The sequence below is a fragment of the Leptopilina heterotoma genome, unplaced genomic scaffold, assembly GCF_015476425.1.
Source record: "Leptopilina heterotoma isolate Lh14 unplaced genomic scaffold, ASM1547642v1 Lhet_45, whole genome shotgun sequence".
Taxonomy (NCBI): Eukaryota; Metazoa; Arthropoda; class Insecta; order Hymenoptera; family Figitidae; genus Leptopilina; species Leptopilina heterotoma.
In genome coordinates this window covers 1,658,793-1,679,595 of record NW_025111086.1, presented here as the reverse complement: position 1 = coordinate 1,679,595, position 20,803 = coordinate 1,658,793, and the positions used below count along the sequence as shown (strand labels likewise).

Below are 20,803 nucleotides of genomic sequence, written 5' to 3'. Positions count from 1 at the left end.
CAATGCAATTTTTAAATATTTTCGTCAAAAAAATTGGAAGAATTCAATTTTTTCAAAAAATAATAAAATTCTTGTGATGAATTCACAAGAATTTGATGAATTTACATGTGATGAATTCACATGTATTTTTAATACATTTAATTTTAATAAAATTCTTTTAAGAAATTCAATTATTTTCGAAACAACTTCAATTGAATTTCTCGAAAAAATTTCATTATTTCTAAATATTTCTATAAAATTCTTCATAACAATTTAATTATTTCTATAAATAGTAAAATTCTTCGCAATAATTCAATTATTTTTATAAAAATAATTTTACTATTGAATAATGATAATTTTCATTCTAAATAAAATATTTCATACTACTTTCTATAATTATTAGAAAAATATTATTTTAAATTTCTTTATTAATATTGTACGTAAAATAATATGAAATTTTAATGAGTAAAAATTAAATTTTCATAAATTATTCTCTAGGTACTTTTAATTAATAATCAGAATATTAATAAATAAATTAAATGATTAATAAAAAATTGTTTGTAATATTACTCGTCTACTATTAATTAAAAAGTTACTTTAATCGAATAATTTTTCCTTAATCAAAATAAATTTTATTTTTACCCGTAATTTTTGTATTTGAAGCAAATATAATTTATTTGATTTAAATACAAATTATTTGATACAAATAATTATTTATTTGATTCAAATACAAATTATTTGATAAATATAAGTATTTATTTGATTCAAATACAAATTATTTGATAAAAATAAATATTTATTTGATTCAAATACAAATTATTTAATACAAATACAAATTGTTTGATACAAATACAAATTATTTGATACAAATAAATATTTATTTGACAATAGACAATTAATCGTTTATTTAAAAATCAAATAAATTTTTCTTCCATATTAGATGGGAGACATTTTTTAGAATTTTTCATTTAATATATTAATTAATTATTTAATTTACTAATTAATTATCTAATTTATTGTTTTTTATCTATAAAAATAAGAAAATAAAAAATTTCAATTAAATAGCAAAAATATTAAAAACAAAAATACTAAATAACAAGAATAATAAAAACGAAAATAATAAATAACAAGAATAATAAAAATAAAAAATGATAAATAAAAAAATATTAAGAAGAAAAATAATAAATAAAAATACAATAAAAACAAAAGTAATAAATAACAAGAACAATAAAAAACAAAAATACTAAATAACAAGAATAATAAATGACAAGAATAATGAATGAAAAGAAAAAAAAGAAAATAAAATAAATTGATGATTAAATAAGTAATAATTGAACGAAAGATAAATTTACTTTTGATAATATGGAATGTGGTAATCTCGTGAGCCTCAAAATGAGAGGAAGTTAGAGCTGATTTCTTCAGGGAACAAGGCGTTTTAAGTATTATTCTCCTGGCACTTTCGTCGCACTCCCTTGCGTATATTCTTTTCACTTCCTACTGGCACGATGTGGGCAGCACAGTTATTAGACATTTTTATTTGCAAAACTCTTGCGTGTACACGTGAGAGACCATTGTTTCGCAATTCAGTCTCCGAGTGTTTTTTGATAAAAAAAAAAGAATAAAATAACAAAGAGGGAAGAAAAAAATACGAATTGCCATTTTTCCCTCCTAATTCAAAGAAAATTTTCCTTGATCCGTTTTTGAAACATTTTCTTTCTTTCTTTCTTTCTTTCTTTCTTTCTTTCTTCCTTTCTTTTTTTCTTTTTTTCTTTCTTCCTTTCTTTCTTTTTTTCTTCCTTCCTTTTTTCTTTCTTTCGAATTCACTTTTCCAGAGTAAAGATGAAAAAAAATCTCTGCACAATTTTTGCAGAAAATTCTCGACAAAAAGATAGAATTAAAATCATCATCATCTCGAATTAACTCACCAGAGTAATGCACTTCTGATTTTATTTATTTTGTCCTCTCATCCCGTTGTTTTGCAATTATCCGAGTGATTATTTTATACCCAACGCGGGCACTTTCATTTGAAATTCACTCACTGAAGAATGTCATTATGTCCTGTCTCTCCTTCTCTCTCTCAGATGAACACTCGACGAATATAAATGAGTATACTCTGGCGATATTATAATAAAAGCCCACAGCAGTCATCCGAAAAAGCAAGTGTCAAACTGGTTTACATGTCGAAAGAATATTCTACTTCCAAGGATGCAATCATTCAAACGGATGCTTAATGTATAATTTAATGACATTTTGATTTAAGATCACTTTCCTTTCTTCCGGCAATAATTCACAGGTATAATGAGAAATCCGTCTGTATAGCGCCCTTCAAAAAAGAAAAAAAAAAGAAAATTATCTTCTGCAAGTAAAATAAATTATTTCATTCTTTTTTCAATTTTTCTCCATAAATTAAAAAATTGAGATAATTTTAAATCTCCTTTTAGTAACTTAATAAATTTTCAGTGTCTTCTTACCGAGGGTATATTCATAATAATTATATGAGAGAATTTGAAGAAACGAAAAATGCATCTAATTTTTGGGAGAAAAACGGTAATAATCTCATTATAATCCTCTTGGAAAAAAAATCACTGACTTTCGGTTCTTATTACTGTTATAAATTAAAGTGAATGCGCCTTTTATCATGAATTATGTTCCTCTGTTACGTGCACACTGATCCTACGCACATCCTCATTCCAATTGCCCTTATGAAGATAGAATCTGGCTCAATTCCTCTAAAAAGAAAAAAGGAATAATTTTAAGAAACGTACAAGAAAAGATAAGAGACGAAAAATTCAAAAAGAATCAAAAAATTTTATAGTTTACCTTTTATAATTTAGGAAAGGTATTCCAAATTAGGGAACTTTTACCAAATTAGCGAAGTATTTTTCTTGAAACCTGCGAAAAGTTCTAATAATCAAAGAAAAATAAACTTCAAACTCGATAATTAAAAAGATAATTTTAAAAGAAGTATTTTTAAGACTGAAAAAAGTAGTAAAAATTAGCTATCGAAAAATTAAATTTGACGCCTAAAAAAATTATTAATTGATAAAAATTTGATTAGCTGTATTTCTCTGACTTTTTCCTAATATTCCATAGAAAATATTCGCCTTTTCATTATCTAACTTCAATTCTCAATTTTTCTGAAATTCAATTATTTTCCAAATTTTTGTTTGAAATTCTACAAAAATACGATTATATTTTAAAAACGATTTTTAAAAGTAAAAAAAAAATTAAATTCTTCAAAATATAAAATTTATTTCAATAAAATTTGACACAATTTTCAATTAATTGGAAAATTTTGTTTCATAATTTTTAAATTAAACTATTTAAAACTTAAATAATTTTTGTTAAATAAATATTTTAATTAATAAGTTGATAATTTTTTAAAATAAATATTTATATTAATAATTAAATAATTTTTTAAAATAAATTAATAATTTAATGATTTCTTTAAATAAATATTTAAAGATTATTAGTTTCACAACAATTAAAATTTTCAAAGACTTCAATTTAAAAATCTATTGAGATTTAATGATTTCTAAAAATTTATTCTTATCACGCTTCTAATATTCAATATTAGCATCTAAAATCTTAACTGAAATTAATTTTTAAATCAATTTTGTTTAAAAAGTTCAATGAAAGTTCAATTATTTAAACACAGAAATAAATAATTGAATAAGCAATTGTTTTTTCTGTGAAAAAATTTATTATATTTGTAAAAATAATTGAATTTTTGGAACGAATTTTATCATTTATGAAAATAATTGAATTTATGTGAAACATTTTTTTATTTGTGAAAATAATTGAATTCTATAGAAAATTTTTTTAAAATAATTAAAGTCCTGCGAAGAATTTTATTATTTATGAAAATAATTGAATTTCCGTGAAGAATTTTTTTATTTGTAAAAATAATTGAATTCTATAGAAAAAATTTTTAAAATAATATTAAAGTTCTGCGAAGAATTTTATTATTTATAAAAATAATAAAATTATAAAATAATAATTATAAAATAATTGAATTTTTGGGACGAATTTTATCATTTATGAAAATAATTGAATTTCCATGAAGAATATCTAAATTTGTAAAAATAATTGAATTCTACCGAAAAATTTTTAAATAATTGAAATCCTGCGAAAAATTTTATTATTTATGAAAATAATTGAATTCTTGCAACGAATTTTATTAAATTTTTGTTTAAATAATTGAATTTTTGTGGAAAAATTTATTATATTTGTAAAAATAATTGAATTTTTGGGACGAATTTTATGATTTATGAAAATAATTGAATTTCCATGAAGAATTTCTAAATTTGTAAAAATAAATTGAATTCTACCGAAAATTTTTTTAAATAATTGAATTTTTGCAGCGAATTTTATTAAATTTTTTTTTAAATAATTAAATTTATGTGAAAAAATTTATTATATTTGAAAGAATAATTGAATTCTTTTGAAATTTTCAAAAGTAATTGAATTTTTGGGACGAATTTTATCATTTATGAAAATAATTGAATTCCTGCAAAGAATTTAATTAAAAATTTTTCAAGCAATTTAATTAAAATTGTATTAAAAGTATATGAATTCTTGTAAACAAATTTTATTAAAATTCTCAAAAATAATTTATTTCTTACGGAGAATTTTTTAAAAATTGTTTTAAATAATTTCTTTCGAAAAAAAAAATTATGAAAATTGTTTTTTAAATAATTGAATTTCTGTCAAAATTGTATTATTTTTTTAAATAATTCAATTTTTGGAGAAGAATGTCATTCAATTTTTTTAAGTAATTGAATTATTTTGTGAGGTTTAATTAAAATAGTACCTACATATTGAAAATAATTGCTTTCTTGGCGAAAAATTTTCTTCAAATTTTTGAAAATAATTGAATTGTTTCAAAGAATTTTATTAACATTTTATGAATTGTTTCATAGAATTAAAAAAAAAAAATTTTAATTATTTCTAAGAATTTTATTAAAATTTTTTTAATCGTTTTCAAAAATTTTATTAAAATTGTTTAATTGTTCTCAAGAATTTTATTAAAATTTTTGAGAATAATTTTTTTATTTCAACTATTAACGAATTTAAAGTAGTGGAATTTCTCCAAAAAAAGGAACTTTTAATAACACAAATGAATTGTTTAAATAATAGATAAATAAGAAATAAATAAATAAATTTTAATAAGTTAATAATAATAAATAAATCAAACTTAATAAATAAATAAATAATTTCAATAAATAATTTTTAAAAAAAGTATCGAAATAGTATAAAATCGTAAAAAAGTAGTAAATACTAGGTTTTAGAGTAGAATCTTTTTTTCGAATTTTTTTCAGACAATTTTCAAATAATTGTTTTTGGATTAATTAGGGAAGCTAATGATGTAAATATGGAGGAAAAAAAATAATGTTCAAAGTACCTATCGCATGTTCTATAAATACATATAGACATCCAGACGAGTTGGTAGGAGGATGGTTAGTTTCATGGGGTTGATGACCAAGGGTTGTATAAGTGGGTGCGGCTCTTCTGATAATAGCACCAAGGGTCTTAACGAACTCTCCTGACCATTCAGTCGATTTACAAATTGCAAGACTGAAAACTAATCTATCAATGATAACGTCACTCCAGCATCGCTCACACAGTCATTCTCTCTTTTTTCTCTTCTTCTTTCTCGCTAAACAAACAAACACATTCCAAATTAGTTTCAAATTTGTCGATAAACAATAAAATTCCAAATAATTCCAATTTATAATTATATAATTTATATAATTCATATAATTATAATAATTTCAATTTTTATTCAATAAAATAATATTCAAAATAATTTCAACTCTTTATCAGTAAATAATAAAAAAATAATTTCCAATTTTGTCAATCACATTCAAACTAATTTCCACATTCATTAAATATTTTTTATTCGTTATCAATGGTAAATATTTTCTGCATAAATTTTTCTGAAATGAAAGTATCACTTTATAAATCAGAAAAAGAATTAAATTACTTTCGGTAAACTTGAATATTAGAAAAATTAAAACAAAAACGTAAAAAATAGAATTTAGAGTAAAATTAATTTTCAATTAGTCAGAGTTTGTCATTTAATGATGTAGTGTTTATTACAGAGAAAACGTTACACATTTTTTTTTTCTTCTTCTTCATCTTTGGAATAATGTAAGAAAGTGCATAAATTTTAACAGCATGCGAAGGACTATTGACTATACTTTTTTTTTTCTTTCAATACCTACATTATAAATTACAATTTTACAATTGGCATGTAAAAAATTGTACATATTTTTGTACACTTTCGTATTAAGCGCCGTCTCGCCCAAAGTTCTTATTTTTTTTGTTGTTTTTTTTTAATAAAGCTTTTTTCGAATTTTATAATAATTAAATAAGTGCATAATAAAAAAATCTTAGCGAAAAAATGGTACAGATATTAATTATGCAATCAAGAAAATACAACCTAGAAAGTCGTAGATTACTTTCAAAAAAATCAAGAGAAAAAATAATAATATAATTCATACCATTTTTTCTCGTATTGCTATTACAATATTATTTTGCTTTCTTTTTAAACTCAAAAAATATTACACTCAATTCTTGAGAAAAGGAAATGTTATCAATTTTTTAAAAGAAATAAATTAAAGAAAAGAAAAATTTTTCCATTATTCAAAAATTATTTTTACTTTTCCTTTTCTCTTTTTTTTTTTGTTATTAATAAACCATAAACTTAATGGTTTGTTACTTGTTACTAATTCACATTTCATTTCTATTTTTTTATCAATTTCCAATTTGTAAAAACTGAAATATATTAAAACAAACAATTTACTCACATTTTTCTTTTTTTCTTGGGCATAAAATAAAATGAAATGTGCTTCACAAAAGAATTAATTGCTGAAGTTGATATCCTCGTTTCATTCATTCATTAACACACGTCGCTCATCTAAAATCATAAAAAGAAAAAAAAAATTTCTCTCAATATAAACTTGATTAAACTTATTACAATCTTTCCCCTTTTCTTAAACTTCAGGCAATTATTTACGACACAAGTTCCTTTTCGCCACTGAAAGATTCTAAATAATCCATTCAAAATCGTTGAGACAAGACAACAATGTAATGTATCGTAAATTTGATTAGTTTTTTCAGCTACAATTACCCTTTTTTTTCGAACAAATATTTATAATATATAATATATTTATATGTATGGAAAAGCTGCTATTTACATCCAGAATGTTGAGGTAACACATTAGGCTCTTTTTCTCTAAGCAACACTAAAAACAAATTCTTTTTTTTATTCACCCGGTGAAAATTTTTAAATTTTTCTACGATTTAACGAAGATTGTTTTAATATTAAATGATTTGTAATAATTATAACTATCTACCATTTAATATTAATATTAATACTTCAGTTAAATTCCATTATAACTGTTTTTTCTTGTTATTAAAGTGAAATTGACGCTTTTCTAAACTATTGATATATTTACTAATAAACATTTTGAAAAAAGTATCTTTCAGTTAAAGTGCAGAATTAAATTCCTAATTTCTAGCGATTGTTTTTTTTTTTTCATTTGATGGATTTACATTTTCTTAAAACTATCAACTAACATGTTACGCCCATAAATTAGTTTAATAGTACCTACAAATGTATACAGTTTCCACAGTCTCTCAATATTTCACCATTTAATATTTTATACACTGATACTGGATGAGAAATATACTTAACTATTTTTGAGTACATCCTTTACTCACTATGACGGACATTACGATATGGTATCTAATAACTGCATCTCACTGTTTGCATCCTCATCTTCCTCTTCCTGTAATAGAAAAAAATTGTAAATTCGGAGTTTTATTCTCTTTTCGTTTTTTTATGAATAAAAAAGAATTTAACTAACCTCATCGAAGCCAAAGCAATTTTCCATGTCTTTGCGCAATTTCGGATCGTGTTGCGAAGACTGTGATTCAGATTTGTTTCTCGTAAGTTGTGGTTGCAATTTCAAATCGCCTAACGAAGTGTCTTCCTCCTCGGCATCTAATTCGCCAGAGACGTCGGCGACAATGCTGTTGTCTTGACTGAGAGGATCCTCCATTACAATATCGCCGTCCTCGTTGGCCACGACAGCCATTTGCTAAAAGAAATCCAAATGTTTAATTCTATTTTTGTAAAAAAAATAAATATTACAATTCTTCCTCTGTGAGGAAGCAATAATAATGAAACTAAATTCAGTTTAAATTCCCTATACAATAAATTTAATTTATAACAAATATTATAATCGATAAAAAATTATTAATAAATTTAACTGATGTTAATAAGCAATGTAATTAAAATTCGATGATATTAAATTATATTAAATTATATTAAATGATGTTAAAGTGATATCAAACTGATAATAAACAAAAACTACAATAAAAACAAAATAACTTGAAAAAAGTGCGAAATTCCCTTTAAAAATTACCTGATCTGTTCCTTGATTATCGGCAAGTTGAATAACTTCTAGAACAACGTATTGCTGACCGTCTGTTCCTTCAACGGCCATCATTTCCTCATCTTCCAATTCCTCCTCCTCTTCTTCCTCTTCCTCTTCGTCATCGTCTTCATACCCTCTTAATTTAGAAGCCAAATCACCTATTTTTTTTTACAAATAAAACAAAAGTAAATTAATTAAATTCGCAAGAATTTCAAATTTATAATAACAGGGTTACTACAAATATTTAATTTTATTTTTCCCTGACTTTTCCCTGATTTCTAGACAAAATACTCACTTTTTCCCTGACCTTAAAAAATATTCTGATTCACTCTAAAAACTATTAGAAACTCAAAAAAATGTTCTATTACATTTATTTACAAATTTCATTAATTGTAAAATTATTCAAAAAACATCAATAATTTCTTTTTTAAATAAATATTTAATCATTATTATTTTGCCGTAGGAATTAAAATTCTTCAATACATTCAAATTCAAACCTTTTTGAAATTCAACAATTTATAAGAATATTATAACAAAACATAAAGAAGGCGATCACTCCGAGTCGAAGACTCGGAGTGATCGCCTTCTTTGTGTTTTGTTATAATTAAAATTACCATAAAATTTTTCAAAAAAAATTTTATTATTTACAAAAATCCTAATAAAATCCTTCGCAAGAATTCAATTATTTTTAAAAAGTAATAAATTTTCTCAAAAAATTCAATTATTTGAAAAAATTGTAATAAAATTCGTTGCAATAATTCAATTACTTTCATAAGTAATAAATCGATTATTCGGTAATTAATTTTTTAATCAATTTTTATTAGAAAATTCTGGAAGAATTCAATTATTTAAATTAAAAAATAAATAATTTATTAAATAATTAAATGTTTGTTAAAATTGAATTCTCATAAAGAATTGAATTTAAAAATTTAAACAAATTTTTAAATAATTCAATTATTTTGACAAATTTTAATGAAATTTTTAAGAATAATTACATTTATCGAGGAATTTGATTAGAATATTGTATCAAAAATTAATTAAAATCCTGCGATGAGTTTTATTATTTATGAAAATAATAAAAAATTTACCCAAAAATATTATTAAAATTTTTCTAAAATAATTGAATTTCGGTGAAGAATTTTATTATTTATAAAAATAATTGAATTCTTGAAAAGAACTTTGTTAAATTTTTTTTAAATAGTTGAATTCCTGCGAAGAATTTTATAAAATTCTTTTTAAATAATTGATATTTTTCGAAAAATTCTTTGAAATTTTTTATATTAAATAATTGAATTCCTGTGAAAATTCTATTATTTATGGAAATAAATGATCGATTTATTTCGAAGAAATTTATTAAAAATCTTGTAAATTATTGAATTCCTGTGAAATTTTGCCAAGAATTTTATTAAAGTTTATAAAAATAATTGAATTAATTTCTAGAATTATTAACTAAAATTCTTCTCTGAATTAATTATCATCAAAATTGTTTTCAAAATTTTAATTCAATTATTTTCTAGAATTATTAAACAAAATTCTTCTCTAAATTAATTATCACCAAAATTATTTTAAAGATTTCAATTTAATTATTTTCTAGAATTCTTAACTAAAATTATTCTCTAAATCAATTATTTTAAAAGATTTTTGAGAAAGTTCTTTGAAAACTCAATAATTCAAAGAAAAAAAAAGAAAATTCACCTAAAATACTTCTGAAATCCTCTTGTTTAATTTTACTAAATTGCATTCAAATTAAAAATTTAATTAAATTTTAATTTAAATAAAAAATAAATTTAATTTCATAAATTATTAAAATTTCGAATTAGATTGAAATATACACGCAAATAAAAATTTCTATCAAAATAAAAATTACTGAATTTCAATCAAATAAAATTTTATCTCGACTGTTATTAAAAATGGTTAAAAACAGAAAGAATTGAAAATTTGAATAAATAGATTTGAACCTAAGATTAGAATAATCGAAAATTTAGTAGGTGATTTGAAATAATAGATAAAAAGTAATAATTCATAAAAGAAATAGATAACAATTTAATTGAATATGAGATAAATATTATTTTACAGAAGAAAGTAAAAGACGAACCTGTCATAACTTCAACTCGTTGACCGTCAATAATTTGAATCTTCTTTTGCCTTCCCATTTTCAAGGCCTGTTGTTTCTCCTGTAATGATGACTCAGGATCATGCACAGCCATATGGCGAATAAGATTACCTTTATGCCTATAAACAAAGTTCATTTAAATAAATAAAATAAACCCAGTATTTTCATCAAACATTGAATCAAAAATAATGTTTTCCAGTTTGAAAATTTCAAGTTTTTTTTTTAGTAATAAACAAGTAAACAAAGTCTAAAGATCCTCCAATTTTTCAGTTTAACTCTAAATAAAAAATAATTTCAAATTCAATTCAATCTAATTATTATTGAAAATAGCCGCTCAGTGTCGAAAACTATTATTTACGGCTTTTAGAGTTAAAAATGTCGACGCTTAATTTAGGAACCTTATCAAAGTAAAATTTAAATAAATAATAAACAAAATCTAAATAGTTTTCAATTTTTCTCCTTGACTTGAAATAAAATAAATTCAATTCTAATTCATTCTAATTAAATTATTATTGAGTTAGAACTTCAGGGACTTTATCAAAAATAAAATTTAAATAAACAGAGTCTAAATAGTTTCCAAATAAAATAATTTCAATTCTAATTCATTCTATAATTAAATTATTATTTAATCAGAATGAATTAGAATTGAAATTTTTATATGAAAAAATGAATATTGATATAAATATTAACATTTAAAATTTTAAATATTAAATAGGCAAATAATTAAATATAAATATTTTGCTGTGAAAAATAAAATCTAAATTGCTTAGAAATTAAAATTTACTTTAAGCTCATTCTTTTAATCGATAGAATTCTCCTCTTTTTTCTTAACTATTTGTATCAATAATAATCACTAAGCAAATGCTCTACTTTTTCCCCCTCGTTTACAGTTGAATTAATTTTTGAAATTACCTGAATGGTCTCTCGCATTCTGGGCACTGATGCGTTTTCTCCTGCGGTGGCGGAGGAATATAAGAAGGATTGTGATATAAATTGCAATGTCGTTTCAAGAGTTGCTTTTGCCTGAATGACTGATAACAATGATCGCATTGATATGGCTTTTGATCTGTATGAATAAGCATATGGCTCTCCAAGTGACGCGCTGATATTGATGCATAAGGACAGAGATCACATTTATAGCATTTCTCGCCCTCGTGTGTTTTACTGTGAAGCTTGTAACTATACCTGAAAAATGCAAATGAAAAAAATTAGTATAAATTAAAAAGAAAACATCAAAATGTCCTCTTTTATCTTTAAATTAAATGAACTCAATATTTCAAGATACAAATTAATTAAATTGTATATTTCTATTAATTAATAGTTAAATATTTGAATTTGAATTAACGAAATTAAATTCCACCTTTACATTAAGGAAATTAAATAATTAATACATTTTTATTAATTATTAATTTCTCCGTCTCACCTGTCGGGGAATGTTTTTCCACAGCGTTTACATTTTAACGGTTTGTCCGAAGTGTGTAATTTTTGCACGTGAATACGAAGATCCGTTTTACGTCCGCACGTTGTCGGACAAAGCTCACACTGAAAAACCGGCTTGTCACCAACTGTTCAAGAAAAAGAGAGAAAGAGAGAAAAAAAGGAAATATATAATTAAAAGTTAACAATGGAGTATAAAATGTGGAAGAAAAAATATATACATACCATTATGAACCAATTTGTGGGCTTTCAAACTATTAGACTGTGTGAATCTCGCCTGACAAATATCACACTCGTATGGCTTCTCACCAGTGTGAATTCGTAAATGACGCTTCAATTTGAAAGTATCGGGACTCGCGTAAGTACAATGTGGACACTGCGGAAGAAATTATTATCAATTTCAAGTTTACAAAATCAATTTGAATATTAAAGAAATTATTACTTTTAATTACAATTTTAGAGTAGCTTTTTTTTAAATTGTAATGTAAAAAATTGTAAAATAATGTAAAAAAACGTAAATAATAAAAGAATGAATTATGAAAAAATTTATTATGAAAAAAATACGAAAAAAAGAAAAATTTGAGAAAAAGGAAAAACATGAGAAAAAAAGAAAAATTGTATTGTAAAATATCGTCGAGGATATAAAGAAGAAAAAGTAAATATTTTAATAGACAAATAAAGAAAAACCTCGTATGGACGTTCTCCTGTATGAATGCGCATGTGATTGCGTAATTTATTCTTTTCCACACTGGCATAATTGCAAATTGTGCATTTATGAGGTTTTTCATTCGTATGTTTGTATCGCGTGTGACGCACCAATTCACCTAAATATGAAAATAAAATAAGATTTAAACGTACCTGATAAGGTCGTTCTCCAGTATGACAACGAATGTGTCGCTTTAGTTTCGACAGTTCAACAGAAGCGTAATCACACTCGTGACATTTGTGCGGCTTTTCATGAGTGTGTCTGTACCGAACATGTCTTACAAGTTCACCTGTAACCAATAATCGTCAAATTGTTTTTTTTTCCTCCGAACAAAATATTTGTTTACCAAACAAAATCAGATTCAAATATCAGGATGGTCACAAGTTTTAGTTTATCAATTTCCCTGACATTTCCCTGATAATTTACTGACAATTAAAATTATTTTCCTTGGCAAAATGCTTTTCACAGGAAAATATGAAAGTTTACGGAAAATGTGTAAAATTTATGAAACTTAATAATTTCTAAAAATTACAATTGTAATCCTTCCTGAATTCAATTATTTTCTCCAATTTCCAACTAAACTTCATCTCTAAATCAATTATTTTAAATAATTTTCCAAAAGTTTCTGTAATATTTAAAAAAAACTAATTAATTTCCAGGCCTCGGATCGACTTTAACGAACAAAAAAAGTCGCTTTAGTCGATTAAAAATAGAAAAAAAGTCGATTATTTAATTTAGTGTTGTCACAAATATTTTATTTTCTATTTCCCTGATTCTTTACTGATTTCTAAATTCAATTAATCAAAACTTGTATAATTTTGCTAAATAAAATATTTAAATACTTCTTATTTCTTTTTTCACCAGGAAATAAAATTTAAAAAATTTCAAATTCTGAAATTTAATAATTTCTAAAAATTAAAACTATAACCCTTACAAGAATTCAATTATTTTCTATAATTTTTAACAAAACTTCATTTCTAAATCAATTGTCTATATTACTTTTTAATATTTTTCCGAAAGTTCTTCAGGAATTCAATTATTTAAATACAAAAATTCAATTTTTATAATAATTGAAACCGTTCATTTTTCTTTTTAAAGAATATTAAGGTAGAATATATTCAAAAAATTTTAATAAATAAATTCGTAAAATTAACTTTTTAAAAATATTTCTAAATAATTTTTGAAAGACGCAATAGTTTTACAATTACATAACAATTAAAAATTTTTTTTTAAAAATTGAAATTTGGTAAAATCTTTTTAAAAAATAATTTAAATTTAGTAAAATCTTTGAAAAATAATTAAAATTTGCAATTAATTTTAATTAAATTCCTTAAAATAATTAAATTTGGCAAAAGTTTTAATAAAATTTCTGAAAATAATTGAATTTTGCAAAGAGTTTTATTAAAATTATAGATGTATTTGAATTTTAATAAAATTACAGAAAAAATTGAATTTTGTAAAGAGTTTTAATAAAATTCATGAAAACAATTGAATTTTTCAATAAATTTTTTAAAAAAATCCTGAAAATTGAATTTAGACAAAAATTATTATTAAAATTCCTGAAAATAATTGAATTTTGCAATAAATTTTTTAAAAATTCTAAAAATGGAATTTAGACATAAATTTTATTAAAATTCATGAAAATAATTAAATTTTGCAACGAATTTTAATCAAATTCCCTAAAATAATTAAATTTTGCAAAAAAAATTTATTAAGCGAATAAATAATTGAGTTTTTAAAAAATATTTTTAAAATAATCAAATTTATGATGAATTTTAATTATAAATAATTTCTCAAAAATTCGAAAATAGTAAATTTCAAAAAAATTTAAATTACTTTGTCATAGAATTACTTTTTTCAAAACTATTTTAATATTTTCATTTTTTTATCGAAATTTACACTTGAAGATTATTCATTAAAATTTTTAAAAATTCAATTAATTCCAAAATTTTCAATAAAAATTCTATAATAGCTAATTTTCAAAAATTATAATAAAATACTTGAGAAAAAGGATTTATTTTCAATTAATTTTACTAAATTTTATTTATTCAAAATCTTTTTAATTGTATATTTCAAAAATTTAATTAGAACAAATTTTCAAAAATAATTTTCGAAAAATTTTTCTACAGCTATTTTTTATACTGTGCGTAAAAATAAAAAAAAAGTTGCAGCATTTTATACTAAAAATATAGTATTTTGTCCCATGGAAGAAAAGTCTAAAAAGTCGCAATTTTAATTTTTAAATTTACGTTTAAAGATTTTTCATTAAAATTATTGATAATTCAATTATTTTGAAAATTTACAATTAAAATTCTTCAAAAGTTGATTTTTAAAAATTCTACCAAAATACTTTTAAAAAAATTAAATATTTTCAACTAAATTTTACAAAATTTCAATTATTCAAAATCTTCTTAATTGTATTCGAGAATTTAAGTAGAAAAATAATTCAAAAATTATTTTTGAAAGATTTGTTTATAGTTATTTTTCGCACTATAAAAATCGAAATGAGTTACATTTAATAGTAAAAAATATTATTATTTTGTTGTAATATTAGAAAGAAAAGTCGAGATAGTCGCAATTTTTTAAAAATAAGTGGAAAAAATCTCAATTTTCTAAATTTCCCTGAAAAACATTTTTTTCCTGACATTTCCCTGACTTTACTGACATGTGGCCACCCTGAAATATATATTTTTTCAAAAAAAAAAAAAAAAAAAATGGAAAATATTGTTCTCCAAACAAAATTATATTCAAAAAATATTTTTACTTAATTCAAAGACGAAACAAAAGAAAACAAAAAAATCGTGACGTGCACAAAAATTGAAAATAAGTTTTATATTGTATTTTTCTTCATACACACATACGACAAAAATAATTTTCGCAAAGACATAAAAATATTTCAAGCAAAACATGTCGGTAGACACAGTTCATGCAAAAAAGGAAACAAAAGAAAGCAAAGCAAAGGTGAAATAAAAAGTTTATACAAAACACCTCGTTGTGTTTGCAAATGATTTGACTTAATTTAATGAAGCATTCCATTTATGCATGCATAACAAATTTTTATCGAGAAGAAGAAAATGATCGAATTTTTGAAAAATAATAAAATTCACTCACCGGACGTTGTAAATGCACTGTCACAAAATTTGCAATGATGCGGTTTGGTCCCGGTATGTGTATTAACGTGATTTTGAAGTGATGCCAAAGTCTTGAAACCTCTTTCGCACACACTACATTTATGTGGTCTTTCCTCTGAATGAGATTTCATATGTCGAGATAAAAGATATCTAAAATCCAAGAATTTATTATTTTAACTTTCTCTTCAATTGTAATCTAATAATAATTTTATTTTTTTTTTATTGTAATTTAATAAAAATAATTTTAACTTTTGTTTATTTTAGTTTAATAACATAGAAATAGAAAATTACCTCTTAGGACTTGTGTAATTGCAATAATTACACATGTGTGCTTGTGTAACAGTTTGTGACTTTCTGGGAATGTATTTGACTATTTTAGTTTTATCATCCTCTGTTTCGGATTCAACTGCGGCGTCATTGTCCTCATTATCCTCGAAATCATAAACAGTGAGGTCCTGTTCACCATCGCCCTCCTCGCCCTCTCCTGCCTCATTATCGCATTTTGGTTTCTCATCAGTCTCGGGTTGCTGAACTATGAGGACATAGCTCACTTCACCTGGATTAGTGTCCGAGGGAACAATTGTCACCGTTTGATATGCATCGTTTGAATTCAATACGACTTGATTGTTCGTTGCATTAACCGCTTGTCCCTAAATTTAAACCATAAAATTAGACAAATAAATAAAAATAAAATTAGACAAATAAATTGAAATAAAATTAGACAAATAATTTGAAATAAAATTAGACAAATAAATTGAAATAAAATAAAATTAGTAAATCAACACTTGTAAAAAAAACAGTAAAAAAATAAATAACCGGAGAAAATAAGAATAAATTACAAAAGTAATTAATTGCCAATTCAACAATAAAACAAAAGAATATAAAGTAAATGAATTACATTTTCGCCTTCGACTTGTTCTAATTCTTCGAGTTCTTGATATTGTTCATCTGGTGCAGTGTCGCCTTCAGTTTGTCCCTCAGTATCCTCGACTTCCTGTATTTGAACTTGGGTCATTACAGGTGTGTCATCACCGCTGGCTTGATAATAATATTGTCCTGACTGATCAACGAAGTACGTTCCACCTTCTTCGCCACCAGAAAGACCTTCGACTTGTTGTACTGCAAATTAATTAAAATATTCAATATTTTTCGTTCTTTCGAAATTTTCTTTTTTGGAAATAAAGAAAATAGAGAGTAAAAAAATATAGAAATAACAGCAAAATCAGTGTTGCCACAAAAATTTAATTTTGTTTTTCCCTGATTTCAGGACAAAATTTTAATTTTTCCCTCTAATTCAACATAAAAATTATTAGATTCTGAAAAAAATGTTTAATTACATTTATTTACGAATTTCTTTAAATGTAAAATTATTCGAAAACATTAATAATTTTATTTAAAACAATTATTTTAATAATAATTATTTATTCATAGGAATTAAGATTTTAAAAAATTTCAAATTCAAACGTTTTGAAATTCAATGACTTATAGAATATTATTATTATTATTATTATTATTATTATTATTATTATTATTATTATTATTATTATTATTATTATTATTATTATAAAACACGAAGATAAAAAAAACACGAGTCTTCGACTCGGAGTGATCGATTTCTTCATATTTTATAATAATTAAAATTATTTTCATCATTTCAATTCACTTATTTTCTAGAACTAAAATTCTTCTTCAAATCAATTATTTTTAATAATTTTTGAAAAAGTTCTTTGAGATTTTCAAAAATTTTAATCTAAAACCTTCTCAAAATTCAATTATTTCTAAAAATTCCCGCTCTAGTGCTTTTAATATTCAATTATTATCCAAAATTTTAACTGAAAAATTGATTTAAGAATGAATTCTTAAATTCATTTTTATTAGAAAATTCAACGAGAATTCAATTATTTAAATACAAAAATAAATAATTTATTGAATAATTGAATTATTATTTATGCAAATAATGGAATTCCTCGGATTTTTATTATTTATAAAAATAATGGAATTATTGAGAAGAAATTTATAAAAAATTTAATTAAAATATTGTAAATAATATAATTTCTGAAAAATTTTCATTATTTATGAAAATAATTAAATATTTGCGTAGAATTTTACCAAATTTTTTTTCAAATAATTAAATTCTTATGTAAAATTTTATTAAAATAGTTGATATTGACAATCAGTAAATTTTTTAAAATAATTGAAATTTTACTAAGAATTTTATTAAAATTTTTGAAAATAATTGAATTTCGGAGAAAAATTTTAATAATTAATTTAATAATTTTTCGACGAATTTTAATCAAACTTTTAAGAATAATTACCTTTTTCAAAGAATTCGATTCAAATTGGATTAAAAAAGATTGAACTCTGATGAGTTTTATTATTTATGAAAATAATTGAATTATTGCGAAGAAATTTATAAAAAATTTAATTAAATTATTGTAAATAATAGAATTCCTGTAGAATTTTCATTATTTATGAAAATAATTAAATATTTACGTAGAATTATGTCAAAATTTTTTTTAAATAATTGAATTCTTTCGGAAAATTTTATTAAAATAGTAGACATTGACAATCATTGAATTGAGGAAAATTTTTGAAAATAATTAAAACTTTGCCAAGAATTTTATTAAATTTTTTTAAAATAATTGAATTTCGGTGAAGAATTTTATTATTTATAAATATAATTGAAATTTTGATTAGAATTATATTTAATTCTTTAATATAATTGAATTTTAGCGAAGAATTTGATTGAAATCTTTATAAATAATTTAATTTCTGCAATTATTTGTAACTTCTCCAAAATTAAATTTTTTTTAGTGTTTTTAACTAAAATTCTTCTATAAATCTATTACTTTTAATAATTTATTAAATATGTACATCAAAAAATTTAACTAATTTAAGAAAAATTTGAATTATTAAAATTTTTTTCAAAAATCCAAGTTCTTTAAATTTACTAATTAAATTCATTTCGAATTGAAATTCTGTAAAATTTCGAATTGAAACCTATCAAAGTTAATCTATTTATTAAAATTTTAAAAGCAACTGAATTAATATAATTAAAATTATATTAATTTTGAAATATTGAAATAAAATTATTCAATAAATAATTTATAAGTAATCATTTTATGAAAGTTCTCCAAGAATTAAGTTGTTTATAAAGAAATCATTGTCAGAAATTGAAAAAAATGAACGTTTTGTATTAGAGTTCGTGGTAATTTCACAGTTTATGAGGCAACAAAAAAGACACAAAAATTCATTATTTTTTTATGAATTCTAAACATTAAATTTTTTCCAATATTTTCAATAAAAAATCCCAGACTTTTCCCTGATTCTCCTGACCAATAAAATTCTACTTTCCCCGCCTTCCCTGACCTGAGACAACCCTGAAAATATAAAAAATAAAAACTTACACTGGACATGTTGAAATTGTTCACCCTGGCCACCTTCTATTTCCTTGTTGAAGGTTTCCAGGTAAGTTTGTATTTCCGTTACGGTTTCCTGATTACCCTCCAATTTTATAGTAGTCACGTTAGTTGTCATCTTTGCGTGACTCAATCATGAAACTTTTAGAATAAAAAAAAGTTGTAACTGAAATTCAAAACAAACAAAAATTAATTAATTTTATTACATAATAAAAAGTAAGATATAATCGAACAATCAAAGTAAATTTACAAGAAAAAACAATGTAACAAGAAAGAAAAGAAAAACAAGAACACTATATTATTTGTCCTCTTTTCAATTGTTTTTTTCCAACAATATTAAATATAATCACAAATTATAATATATTATACAAAATCCGATAATTAATTTCGTTCCTTTTTTAAAAAATCCAGGCAAAGTGAGCCAATTACCTTGATTGTACTTTATACAAGAAAACTAAGGCCAAAGTAGAGTCGAAAGAAAATCAATAGCTCAAGAAAATGATATATGAATATAAACCCGGAAGTGTCACTAAATTCGCGTGACGATGGGTCCCTGTCCAGGAGACGATCATCGTCGAAGCAATCATCTTCACGTAGCGGATAATTAAAAACAAAAAACTAAACAAACAAGGAGAGCACGTTAATGATTTTGATCATAATATGAAATGTATGAAATACGAGAGGGGAAGAAAGCGAAGCGGTGGAAAGACGCCATGGTTCGATTAATGTTGACCTGTTCAAAGGCGGAATCATGCCGAGGTCGACAAGGAGTTCGCGAACGGCAACTAGGATATTCGGTCCCCAGGATTAATTCATAGGCATTGGGTTGGTGTTGTCCTAGAAGCCGCGCATTCTGTCGGGAAGCTTTTAAGACAACGTGGGTGCTTTCGACTTCAGGACACAGGGGGCATTAACGACAAAAATTTCAGAAAATTATCACTGTCGGCGCTGTCATCAATATGGAGGGCGCAGCTCAAAAGGATGCAGTCGCTCAAAGTTTACAATGTCTACTACTCACCAACTTTTTCACACACCGTACGGCTTTCACACTATTGTAATTCCACTAAAAACACTCTAATACAATTTTTCACACTACTATCCGTTATTATTTCAAGTTTGGAACACGCCCAATATTCGATAATTGGAAATTATTATCGTTTTACCTCGTAACTCTGAATTGTTCGCTTGAGGGCGTTGTGTAAGAAGTAATGACAATATGGCTGACGTACTGCGAAAGTTTGAATGCTGCGCAGTTGCTTTTGCGCATTGAGGCTAAACGTCGTCTTGTCACGTGACCTATGCACGAGAATTGCCAACATAACTACTACTTCCGGTTTTAAAACAAATATTCTTTAGGTACTAAATCCTACCAAATTATTGTTAATTTTCTGGATTTTCTGTTTGAAAAAGTATCTCTTATATACATTTATCATTCCTTTCTTTTTTCTTGAAGGAAAAATAAAAAGTGGAAAGTAATCACTTTTCTACAGTTGGTAATTCTACTTTTTATTTCTATCACTTCCGGTCTGGACGCGCGTCAAAGAATTTTTATTTCAATAACTCTGTTATCA

At 23.3% G+C, this 20,803-nt stretch overlaps 1 protein-coding gene and 1 long non-coding RNA gene across 4 annotated transcripts; both read right to left on the bottom strand.

Moving 5' to 3' along the window:
• Positions 1–2,465: 2,465 nt before the first annotated feature.
• On the bottom strand, positions 2,466–5,632 carry LOC122507148. Its single transcript, XR_006302093.1, has 3 exons — positions 5,384–5,632; positions 2,800–2,871; positions 2,466–2,708 (listed from the first exon to the last, which is right to left on the bottom strand). It is a non-coding gene; the product is annotated as an uncharacterized LOC122507148 (long non-coding RNA).
• Positions 5,633–6,051: 419 nt separating this feature from the next.
• LOC122507131 (transcriptional repressor CTCFL) lies at positions 6,052–20,466 on the bottom strand. Of its 3 annotated transcripts, none has more exons than XM_043619691.1 (13): positions 20,396–20,466; positions 19,221–19,398; positions 16,712–16,932; positions 16,105–16,463; positions 15,794–15,963; positions 12,835–12,971; positions 12,202–12,352; positions 11,963–12,104; positions 11,452–11,724; positions 10,522–10,658; positions 8,415–8,584; positions 7,854–8,087; positions 6,052–7,775 (listed from the first exon to the last, which is right to left on the bottom strand). In XM_043619691.1, the coding sequence occupies exons 2-13, from the start codon at positions 19,348–19,350 to the stop codon at positions 7,719–7,721; spliced, it is 2,181 nt and encodes a 726-aa protein (XP_043475626.1). In that variant the 5' UTR covers positions 19,351–19,398; positions 20,396–20,466; the 3' UTR covers positions 6,052–7,718. The 3 variants fall into 3 exon arrangements, with proteins under 3 accessions (XP_043475626.1, XP_043475625.1, XP_043475627.1); XM_043619690.1 differs by having other exon boundaries at positions 20,251–20,462; XM_043619692.1 differs by lacking the exon at positions 20,396–20,466 and adding an exon at positions 19,662–20,011.
• Positions 20,467–20,803: the final 337 nt, after the last annotated feature.

What these genes read in the sequence shown, in the direction of transcription:
- LOC122507131 (XM_043619691.1), bottom strand. Translation starts at nt 19,350, where the DNA reads ATGACAACTAACGTGACTACTATAAAATTGGAGGGTAATCAGGAAACC. An exon ending in CCACAAATTGGTTCATAATG is followed by an intron (nt 12,105 to 12,201) that starts GTATGTATATAT and finishes TTTCTTGAACAG; the next exon opens with TTGGTGACAAGCCGGTTTTT. An exon ending in ATAATCAAGGAACAGATCAG is followed by an intron (nt 8,088 to 8,414) that starts GTAATTTTTAAA and finishes GATTTCTTTTAG; the next exon opens with CAAATGGCTGTCGTGGCCAA.